At 37.3% G+C, this 11,846-nt stretch overlaps 1 protein-coding gene across 2 annotated transcripts in view; it reads left to right on the plus strand.

Moving 5' to 3' along the window:
- TNFSF13B (TNF superfamily member 13b) overlaps window positions 1-11,553 on the plus strand; it is a 43,144-nt gene extending 31,591 nt beyond the window's left edge. For both annotated transcript variants that reach the window (XM_055089350.1, XM_024123168.3), the window contains exons 7-9: window positions 7,747-7,859; window positions 7,947-8,097; window positions 10,990-11,553. In XM_055089350.1, coding sequence (XP_054945325.1) covers window positions 7,747-7,859; window positions 7,947-8,097; window positions 10,990-11,102 — 377 coding nt within the window. In that variant the 3' untranslated portion in view covers window positions 11,103-11,553. The remainder of the gene's footprint in view (window positions 1-7,746; window positions 7,860-7,946; window positions 8,098-10,989) is intronic.
- Window positions 11,554-11,846: the final 293 nt, after the last annotated feature.

Genomic DNA, 11,846 nt, shown 5'->3' on the forward strand with positions numbered 1-11,846 from the left:
TATTTAGGTCTTCTGCCCATTTTTGGATGGGGTTTTTTGTTTCTTTAATATTGAGCTGCATGAGCTGTTTATATATTTTGGAGATTAATCCTTTTTCCTTTGACTCATTTGCAATTATTTTCTCCCATTTTGAGGGTTGTCTTTTTGTCTTGTTTGTAGTTTCCTTTACTGTGCAAAATCTTTTAAGTTTCATTAGGTCCCATTTGTTTATTTTTGTTTTTATTTCCATTACTCTAGGAGTTGGATCAAAAAACGTCTTGCTGTGATTTATGTCAAAGAGTGTTCTTCCTATGTTTTCCTCTAAGAGTTTTATAGTGTCTGGTCTTACATTTAGGTCTTTAATCCATTTTGAGTTTATTTTTGTGTATGGTGTTAGGGAGTGTTCTAATTTCATTCTTTTACATGTAGCTGTCCAGTTTTCCCAGCACCACTTATTGAAGAGACTGTCTTTTCTCCATTGTATACCCTTCCCTCCACAAAGGGACTTATTTTTGAGCTTTCTACTCTGTCATTTTTCATTATATTACTCTGACATCTTTAATTATATCTTTAGATAATGTATATTGATTGTCTACTCTGGTCTGTAATAAAATTAAATATGATTTTTCTTTATTTTCTCTCTCATTCCTGTCCTCCACCATCCATTTTTTAGATAGTGATATTATATTTCTTAATGCTTATCTACATACTGTTACAATGTTTATATTTCTATTACTTGATCTCTCAACTTTAATTTATATCCGTTGAGCCCCAGCTGTTACAAATGAGGCAATTGATGAATTTACTGTCAACATTTTTTTCTCCACTACTTCTCAGTATTTGCTAGTTATATAATCTCTACATTGTCATGACATAAAACTGTTCTATTCTTTATCATCAAACCATCGTCTTTATGTGTTTTTGCAGTAAATATATTCAATACCCATTGCAAGTCCTTTTGCAATGGTTTCCTCATTCATATCTTAGTTTCCTGAATTTTGTTTTCTACTAGCTTATTCAAAATCGCCACAGGAGAACAATGCTCTCTTAGTGTTTACATTAATAAAGCTGTTTCCTTGTAGTTTTTATACTTTAAGGACAGATGCCTGAGTATGAAATCCTCAGTTTACCCTTTCTTTACCTGGGTAACTTGTAGGAATTTCTCCACTGTCTTTTGCCTTTGGCATTATATGCACTTTGAAGAAAACTAAAGTAAGAGAAAATTTTCTTCTCATAAGTGGCTTGACTATCTTGCCTAGTTACACAAAGAATTATATATTTACCTTAAAATTTCAGTACTTATTTTATTATATAGCTGAAGGTAGACTATTGTGGTGGGTAGAAAAATATTTCCTCAGACATGTCCACACTGTAATGCCTGAAACCTGTGAGTTTATTACCTCACCTGGCAAAAGGGACTTTGAAGATGTGATTAAGATAAGGAATTTGGGCATATTATCCTGGATTATCTGTGTGGTCCCAGTATAATTACAAAGGTCCTTGTATGAGAGAGTTAGCAGGGTCAGAGTCAGAGAAGGTGATGTGGCAATGAAAACAGAGTTCAGAATGATGTGATTGCTGTCTGGGAAGAGGAAGGGCCACAAGCCCAGAAAAGCAGGCAGACTGTAGAAGCTGGAAAAGGCAAGGGATGGACATTCCAGCATCCAGAAAGAACACACTTGCCAACACCTTGATTTTTGCCCAGTGAGACTTCTGATGTTTCAAATGGGAGATAATAAATGTGTATTGTTTTAAGCCACTAAGTTTGTGGTAATTTGTTACAGCTGCAATAAGAAACTAATAAAACTCTGAATCAACTTTCTCTGACACATAATGGGTCTTTTAATTCTGCAGTAGCTCTAAGTGGTTGTTCTGCTTGACTTTTTGTTGTTTTTGTTTTGTCTCCTGGGTTCCAATTATGTATATGCTGGTAATTCATTACCTATCTTTTATATTCTATGGTTTTACAATTTTTCTCAAATTCTTAACTCTTTTTTTATTTCCATCTCATTTTGTTTTGTGTGACACCTATTTTCCCTTCTGAAACTTCTACTTTTACTTTCATTTAAGTGAGCACTTTCCCCCCCTAATTTCCCAAATTCTTTTAGCTAACATTGACATTTCCTGTATTGTTTGTTTGTAGATTTGTGTGTGTGTGTGTGTGTGTGTGTGTGTGTGTGTGAGGGAGTCGTCACCTTTATTGAGTTGATTTTGCTGACTCTATGTGAACTTTGCTGCTTCCAGGCCATACACTATTTTCTTTGCTTCTTCTCTTCACTTTTATGCTCAGCTTCAGTGTGATCTCAGTTGCCTTTGGCATCCCTTGCAGTTATTTTGGAGAACACACATCTATGTTTCTTTCATAGGATTTACAGGAGGTAAAAAAGGAGAGATGTGATTTCCACAATCATTGATAGTGGAAGTCTCTTGTTTATTCTGTTTTTCAACATAATTATTTCATAGAGGCAATGATGAGATTTAATCTCACAGTAGAATTTGACACCTGATGATTCCCTTCTTTTGGAAACACGTGCTTTTCTTGGTTTGTTTCTCCAACCATGTTCCTAGCTTTTTTGGCAGCTGCTTTTTAAACTTCTTTGCAAATTATTCTTAAATTTCTTCAGTATTGATGTTTTTCAGACCTCTGACACAGTCCCATTGTCTTCATTCTTATTTCTTTGGCGTTCCTAAATCCTCCTATGTTGTCACTTAACATGAATGTGTGATGGCTTAAATGTACATCTTTAGCTCAGATGACTTTTCCGAAATCCAAGCCTATGTACACCTCTGTCTACCTAACATCTTTTCCTGAGTATCTTGGTGGCATCTCAGCGTGAACTCTTTAGAACTTTGCCCCAAGTCTGGTCTTTTTCCAGTGTCTCCTATTTCAGTAAGTGCTGACCATGTCTTCAGCTGTTCAATCCAGAATTCTGGGTGTCATTCTTGACTGCTTCCTCGAAGTCAGTACGTTAATCTCTAAACTTTATCAGTGATTCCTTACATATATAATTTGAACCAATCTGTTTTTCTTCATTTTCATTTCACCATCCTAGTATAAACCACCATCGTCTCTCACCTTGGCTGGTTTCCTTGCCTCCAGTTTTGCACATTTCTTACCTGGTAACTACGTAGAGATGTTTCCAAAACACAGATATTGTCATTTTTCCCCCACTGCTCACAGCCCCTACAGGGCTTCTCATTGCCCTACTCGTAGCTCAGCCTGCATGGCTCTGCCTGTCTGGCTTCTGTTTCTTTTGATTTTCCTAGTCCTGCCTCATCTACAGAATGAGGCATATGGTTACATGGATTTCACTGCTAAATTATATTTGTTCAATTAAAAAAATCCCTATTTCTTTTTTAAAAAGCCCTATTTCTTAAATTGGTTTACTTAATCTATCTTCAAAAAATATTATTAGTATCTTCTCCCTTAAAACTATTTCCAGGAGTTTTAAGATAATAAAATAGAAAATAAGGAGCAGTAACCAAATGTGTTAGCTGTGATTGACAGCTGCTCTCTGGAGCATTTCTAGTCAATTACTGAGGGAAATAACACTGGAAGTATAAATATTTGGGAGGAAATTTCCTATTCATAAAATAGAATAGAAAACAAATATTAATGAAATAGATCTGATTTTCCTATAAAAATATGTTGTCCTAAAATTTATCTACAAGTCTTTCATATATATCAGTACAGGAAAGATCTACTCTTTCAAAAGCAGGCATTTTCAGAAATACGTGTAAATTATTTTTACATTTAAATACTGGCATTATTTTTATTTAATTTCACATATTGTACACAGTAATTTATTAAGTTTTCCAAAACATTTAAATACGTCAAGTATTTAAAGCTGAGTGGAGTTGGAAAGTTCACACTTTACCTACCAAGGTATATCAGTATTTTAGCTGTTGACTGGAAAAATTAAGCATTAATACTCCTAGAATTTACCTCCACTGACTGAAATAAAAACACACAATATAAGATCTATGAGTTGGAGTTCATTCAGTGTCTTATTGAGGACTATAGCCTCGGAGACAGCCTCTCAGATAGCTCTGAGAAACAGTTCCAAAAAGGCAAGGGAGGAACCTGGATATATCTAATTTTTTTTTTTTTCTGGAAAAGAATGTTTAGTCGAACATCAAAAGATTACTGCTAATCACAAAGAATAGACTCTCAGTTTAATGACTTTAGTGCTTTTCTATGTATGAGGAGAAGATGTAAGAATCTGTGGTCATTGAAATTTTTCCTTTCCAAATTCCTAAATACTATAAGGAGTGATTCATACTAGTTTAGATAAGCATCCTACAGAATAGTCATTTAGTGCATATTTTCTTGTTAGCATCTGTCTGTGGTCTAACTAGCAGGCAAAAAAATCTAAGTGAGTTTTAAGATGTAGAAACATATTGTAACATTTATGCTTAAGTTTATAATTACTTTAGCTTTTATTAATTGGTCAGGCTGTTTTCTTAAATTAAAAATTCATTGAGCAGCACATATTGATTGAGTGCGTACTGTGTGCTAGGCTCCATTCTTGGCGTCTGAGTTTCCAGCTGTGACTACAGCATAGTCATCGCCTTGGCCTAATGGAGTATAATCCGTGTGTATGTGTGTGTGTGTGCGCGCACGTGCACACGTGCATGTGTGAGGGTGGGGTTGGGAGGAGAAACATAGACAGTATATAAAGACAAGTAAATGAATACTCTCTCTCTCTTCAGTAAGAGTGTTTCCAGCGAGGTATGATGAAATGCCAAAAGCAAAAGAGTAAATAAGAATATAAACCTAATAACTACTTGTTTTTCTTTCTATTATGACAATACAGCAGTGGAATTTGGTAAGAACTGGCTAATTTTATAGATATTGTATAAAGAAATAGAGGATCAATTTCAGGTATGGCAAAAAAATTTTTTTAGTCGATAAATATCTCTAGTCAGAATATAAACAAGCAGTTTTAGAGATATGTGTTTTACTTCAAGAGTTCATATTACCTCTATAATGGAGGGTGTTTCATTTCCAAGAGTTTCAGAAACGAGGTAATAAAATGCTTTTAAAAAACAATCGAATGCTAGTGACTAATTGCCTAGGACCCCATCATTTTGAATTATTTTATGTTTAAAGTTGAATTAGTTAACTCAATAAATATTTGCTGCATCTGCTGTGGGCCCAGGTATCATTTTAGGCTCTGGGGAAACAGCAGGGAACCAAACAGAAACAGTCCCCAAACTCAGAGAAATTAGAGTCTATGATGTGTATAGTTTTGAAGGGGAAGGAAAGCCCTTTGTGGTCAGAGTACCAAATAAGTATCACTTCCATGAAAACAATCACGTTCAGTCATCAGCTTACATTTTACAATAATAACAACCATGATATTAATTTTTCCTCATGTTTTCAGAACTCTACCTTAAAGAATGCTTTGGGCACGTGACCTTTATTTAAACAGAATTTAAAACTACGTCATTATAATCTTTTCACCGAAATAATATTTTATAAAAACAGGTGATGATGAGATTACCTCTGTTATTTGTAAATGGGGAGATCTTTATTCGTGGACTGTCATACCCAGTGTGTGGCACTGGAGAGTTTTCATTTAAGGAAATGGTTTCTCAGAGACCATCTTCGTGGAGAGCAGATTGGGGGGATCGGACCTGCCTCACGTGTCGGCGGGAGCATTCACTCCTCCTGAGAGATGGAGCCATTCAGGGGAGCACAGGAGAGGAGTGGAGATCTCTGGGCTCCCCTCCTGCTGCCTCCTCTCTCCACCCACCCCTCCCTCTCAGCTCCCTCCCTCTGTCTGTGGAATGTGATCCTGGAGGGCTGCCTTAAGGAATTGTTTGATTGTAACTTGAATTCACAGTGTAGTGGCTTTGTTTGACCACTCAGGTTCATAATTCCTCAGAAATATTCAGAAAATATGTGGTTCTTCTTTTGTATTCTTCCCCCGAGAATCCTATTTGGGAGAAGTTCAAGTAGGATGGTTTTGCCTTGGGGGCACCATTGAAGTGGGCATGTCCACTTAGAAATTGTATTTATGAACATGAAAGCATTGTCAACTATTGCATCCTAGGGTGCCCCCTTAGGAAAATCCACAGGGGAAAATTTCCTTTATGCTCAATCTAGGACAAGTTGTTCTTTTCCTGAGCTTCTGTCATGCCGTAGACTTCTGAATTTTATTACTGATTTTGTTTCTCTTTTTGTTATGACCAAGGTGAAGCTTGGAGGCACATGTGGTCCGACATTGCCAATTATAGGGGAACAATTTTTTATATGATTTTAGACTACCACAGTTGCATTTTACTATTTTTTTCTGGTACTGCCATTTCCCTAATCTTCTTTTCCCTTACTTTATGCCATTTTATTTATACCCCAGATTTCCCAGCCCCTAGCCTCAGGGTCCACTGTTTACTCCAATATATGCATAACATGATGGTGGGAAATCCAGTGACCTTGGCGTGTGAATTCACCGGAAAGTAGTGTTTACCCTTTCAGTGGGCATTCCGGCTCAGCCATCTGCACCCCTTTTGCCGACGCATTTCTTTGGCCTCTGTCTTCTCTCTGCCCCTTTATCCAACTCTTGAGAACCGTGGCTCTCCTGCCACTCCCCAAGTGATGTTTGAGGGATAGTGGAGGAGAATTGGTGTATCGAACAGAAACCACTTCAACTTGAACATTACGGTTGGTTATCACAACATTCCTGGACCATTTCCTAGGAGAGATTGCATCTCAGTAATTTCCCTCCCTCTCCTTAAGCTCTGTCTTATTGCCATGTTGGGGAGAGGGTGGCTTCCTCCCCATATTCTTTGCTAAACTCTCCACATACAAACTCCGTCCTCTCTGGGAACTGGAGGGGAGCAAAATTGGCTGCCCCAAAATGTGTCTCTTTGACATGAGGATTAATTTAGGCTGATTATTTTTAGTGATTATTTTTAAGAAGACTCAGGAAGTATTTCTTGTTACCTCTCCCCTTAACTGCCTAAAAGACTTTGGATAGAGGACTTGTTCCTAGAACAGAGCCATCATGAGAGACGTCTGCAAAGAATATGGGCTGAGGGTAGTGGGGGAGACTCTGGTAGGGCTTAGCGACCAGAGTGCACTCTGTGTCCCACTGTCTCTGGTGGCCCAGCAGACATTTGCTTTTCCATCTCTTTGTGAGTCGCCTTTCTCCCCTTTGAAGTCCTGAACCCGTACCCCCAACATCCTCCTTTGTCTTTAGCTGAAGATGGTATTCAAAGTGAGGGCTTTGCCCACTTTGGGGAGTTACTCAGTCTTCCTGGGACTCTGCCATGTATGCATATTATTAAACTTTCGTGTGATTTTCTCCTGTTGATCTGTCTCATGTCAGTTTAATTCTTAGACCAGCCAGAAGAACCAAGAAGGGTAGAGGAAAATCTCTTCCTCCCCAGCAGAATCAAGGGAAAACCAAAAATTTCTCTTGGTGTGTTATTCAGAGACAGTTTGTCCATTTTTCTGGCCTCAAACTGTTCCCATCCAGACCAGACTATATTTTGAAAATTGCTGAGATACAGAAGAAATCAAAACGCCCAGACATTACATATGAAGTGTTTGCTTTCAAGTTCCTGTATCTGATAATTGCCTGGGTGAGTATGTAAATGATGGCTGAGAAACCAATGGAGGATTGTGATTTCTCTTCTTTTCCCGTTTTTTTAAAAGAAGAAGTTCTCCTCTAAGTTTCAGACTTAGTTTAGCAGCTAAGTGGAGGTGAAAAACTGCTTTTCTCAGTTTTTTTTTCTTATAAATCATTCTCTTCATTGTAGGAGCTTACACATTTGTTCCGTGGCTTCTCAGCTTTAAAAGAGGAAGAGCCCTAGAAGAAAAAGAGAACAAAATATTGGTCAAAGAAACGGGTTACTTCTTTATATACGGGCAGGTAGGTTCAACCCTAATAGCGCTGTCACTGTCCAGTGCCTCCCATTTTGTGCTGACTTCTGACAAAGTTCTTTGGTTTGTTTCTCAGGTTTTGTACACCGATAACACCTTTGCCATGGGACACCTAATACAGAGGAAAAAAGTCCATGTCTTTGGGGACGAATTGAGTCTGGTGACTTTGTTCCGATGTATTCAAAATATGCCTGAAACACTACCCAATAATTCCTGTTATTCAGCTGGTAAATAATAGTTCTATATACATAGACAGAAAGACATTCCTCAATATACTGTGTGGTTTTTATTATCTTGAATGATAAGCTAGTCTGTTTTAATAGGGACAAAATCATTATTAATAGGTTTATCATTTTTATATACATTTAGAAAGGGCAGTAACTTCACAGCAGTTCACACTAGAACAATCGTAAGCTGTGTTTTCTTCAACCTGTAATAACAATGCTGGAATAATAAGAGAATGATAGCCATGTGCCAGGCACTTTACCTGTGCCCCTTCCTTTAATCCTCCCTGTTGAGGGGAGGTGGGGCCTGAGGCACAGAGAGGAAGCACACATTGTCTTAGGCTGCACAGAACTTAGTTTAAACCAGCCAGTCTGACCCCAGTGGGACTCACGGAATCTCTTCTTTACCTCCTGCGGAAGAAGTGCCTTTGGCCGGTTTGAGGGTCAAGTCCAGTGGCACAGTGGCTTTGCCGGTGTCAGTGGACACCAGGTGGATGCGTTTGGGATGTGAAGGTGTAGGAGTGAGGCTGCATTTCGACTCAGAGAAGGGAAAGGGCAGGCTCGCTTCATTTCAGGTCTGTTTGGGCTGTAATTGCCATCGTAGCTTTCATTTTGTCTTGGGGTAATTTCAAATTAATCGAGGCCAGTATTTGAAAAAAAAAAAATTGCCTTCGACTCATTTATTTCTCTCTGGTGATTTTGGCAAATCCATTCAGGACCCCGAGGAATGTCTTCCCTTCCAGACAGTTAGCGTGAATGACAGTGTGGAGCTTGGGCTGCAGCTGGGCTGTGCGATTTGAAGCACTGTGTTCCAAAGGTGTTTACTGACAAAGGCCCGCTGGAACAAGTGAGAAAGCAAGATAGTTCCCCAAAAATGGAGACGATTGTCGTCCTGGATCCACAGCCATAAATAGCTTTGACAGGGTGATGAGGAAGTTTACTAAATTGGAATTCCCTAATTTTCATAGAGAAATGTTTCCCTGCAGCCAGTGGTAACCAGTATTTTGGTGTTGCAAAATATGTATAAATGTTGAGGTCACTTCAGTCTGTTATATTTATTTACATTAATTAAAAGTACTTAGAGCTTTACAACACACTCTTTTTCAAATTTTCTAATCATCAGCCCCTCATGGTTACTTTCTCAGCCCGATTTCCTAGGTGCCTTACTTTTTAAGAGTAATTAACTTGACCTTAAAGATATTTCTCAGTGCTAGTAGCTTAGTTATTATTTACGAAAAGTGTTTTCTAGGAAACTTCAGGTTTTCAATCTTTATCTGTTCTGGAACGAATTTGTTTAAAACCATTAAAAGCTACACATTGGTGTATATGTGTATAAAGTGCTTCCATAATAATCTGGAAAAAATTTAAATGGTCCATTTGAGGAGCCCAGCGAAGCTGAATCTTATTATTTCATTAACAAATTGAATGTGTTTATTGTAGAAAAAGTTAGAGCTGATTGCTATAATCTGGAAGAATTGAAATAGCCAATAACCCAGTGGTGAAATTTTAAATAGAACCTACTTTGAAACATAGTTGGTTCACACAGACTTTATTTTGAAAGTTACTATTACTTAATGATCTGTGATCTATAGCCTTTGTCAAATTATTAGATTATCTTCAATCTCTATGATAATGACTAATCCATTCAACAAATAGCTTCAATCTTTTTTTTTTGTACTACTTAGTGTAGTCATCAAATGCCTTGCCAATCCTAAAAGTGTACACTTTACCCTTAACAATACCTAAAACTATGTTCTTTTGTTTGTTGTCTTTCTTGGGCTATTAACAAAAAACAAGATCCTTGTAGACAGACTCTTTGGTTATTCTGATCACTGCCCTATCAGGGCCTACAAGGTGTCTGGTATATCTGAGGTGCTCAGTAAATAAACACCCACTGGCTATTGCTGCAGGACACCCAGGTGCTTTGGCTTGAAAGTGGAATAGAGGTTCACGTAGATATGTTCCTGTAAATGCATTTTCATGGCATGTTAATGAAACAATGCAACTACTTTTAAAATTGTTAGTTGAAAGTATTGACAATTTAGATGCTGTTTCCTTTGTTATTTCGTTGGTTTTATTCTCTGCCCCTCCTCCTCTTTCTTTTTCTTTATCTTTTTCTTTTAAAATGATGCCAAGAATGACCTGATATACAGATTGTAGTTCCTGAGTTGTGTTTTGTATTCCTGAATCACAGCCTGCATTACTGTAAATTAGGCGCATGCATGCAGATTAGTTGATCAGTTTTGAGAAGCTAATTACCTTGTTGCTTTTGATTATAAAAACAAGTATGGAAACACAAATTATAGAGGGCTATAAAAGTAATCCAAACGACTCCTCATCCCATAGTTTGTACTCTAGAGAAAGACTATGTTAGCAGATGTGCTTTGTGAATAAGTAGTGTTTTGTTTTTCACTTTTAAATAATTTATGCATTTTTATGCACATTTGAAAGTATATTTAGGACTATGCAGTATATATACGTGGGTGTGCTCATTTTTTTGTATTTTTATTGAACATTTTTTAAAGATTCCCATGTCAATAAAATGAAGCAAAACCACTTTGAACTATATAACATTCCTTCAAGGGACGTGCTATGAATTCCTAAATTTTTCTTCTTATAGTTAGATGTTTGGTTCCTGTTTAGATTCTCCGTTTTACAAACAGTAGGTGACACATCCATTTATGTCTGTTATAACTCCTGCTCGTTTCTTTTACTGTTTTTTGGGGGGTGTTTAGGCAAATAATAACTGGTTTAGAAGTCCACTGGTGTAATTTGAAGGGTGAATGCCCATGTTACTATTTCTTTCCAAAACAAAGTAGTTGTCTTTAATGTCCTCCCCTCCCCCTCCTTTCCGTGTACAACTGCTTAAAGTTCTTGCAAATCATTCGTTTCCAGGCATCGCAAAGCTGGAGGAAGGAGATGAACTCCAACTGGCAATACCACGCGAAGATGCTAAAATATCCCGGGATGGAGACGGCACGTTTTTTGGTGCGCTGAAACTTCTGTGACCTACTTACACACCTTGGTGTGGCTGTTTTCCTCCCTTTCTTTGTACCTCTAAAGAGAAAACACTTAACTGGAAATACTAAAAGGAAAAAAATAAAAGGTAGTTACCATAGCCTGGTTTGCTGAAACTAGACCAAAACAGGAAATTTAACAGACAACCACAGCCAAAGGGTGTCATGTGAATTACAAGAACTAGAGCCCGTTTAAGGAAAAATAGAACTAGGAAGACTTTTCACTATAATGCCATGTTGAACACCTTAGTCATAGTTTCTTACCTTGGAAGAAGCACAAGATTCAAAGGGGCAGTAATCATTTCTTCAAAAATGGTATCCCACTGTTTGCTATGGAACAGCGCCCATGCCTGTAGGACATTAAGACATTTGGGGGAAATCTCAGGATTTATCCTCTATTTTTATGTTAAATACCGTTTCTCCTTTTTCAGTTAATATTGAGGAAACTAAAAAAACGAAAAAAAAAAAGTATAGAAATCTTGCATTCCATACATGAAAAAGTAAAACATTTTAAACTTAAATATCATATTAAACAATCGGACTCAAAATAGGATATAGGTACTATTTAAGTCTTTTAGGTTTATTTCAAGTTTGCAATTTTTAGCTCTAATATCATCTATTACCCGCTGGAACACTCCTGGACATCTTTCACAGGAGGGAAATAATTCTCTCATGTGTTTACACTTAGGCATATTTTTTATAGCTAATTTCGGTTACTTCAGAAACTTTTAATGT

The sequence above is a fragment of the Physeter macrocephalus genome, chromosome 13, assembly GCF_002837175.3.
Source record: "Physeter macrocephalus isolate SW-GA chromosome 13, ASM283717v5, whole genome shotgun sequence".
NCBI lineage: Eukaryota > Metazoa > Chordata > Mammalia > Artiodactyla > Physeteridae > Physeter > Physeter macrocephalus.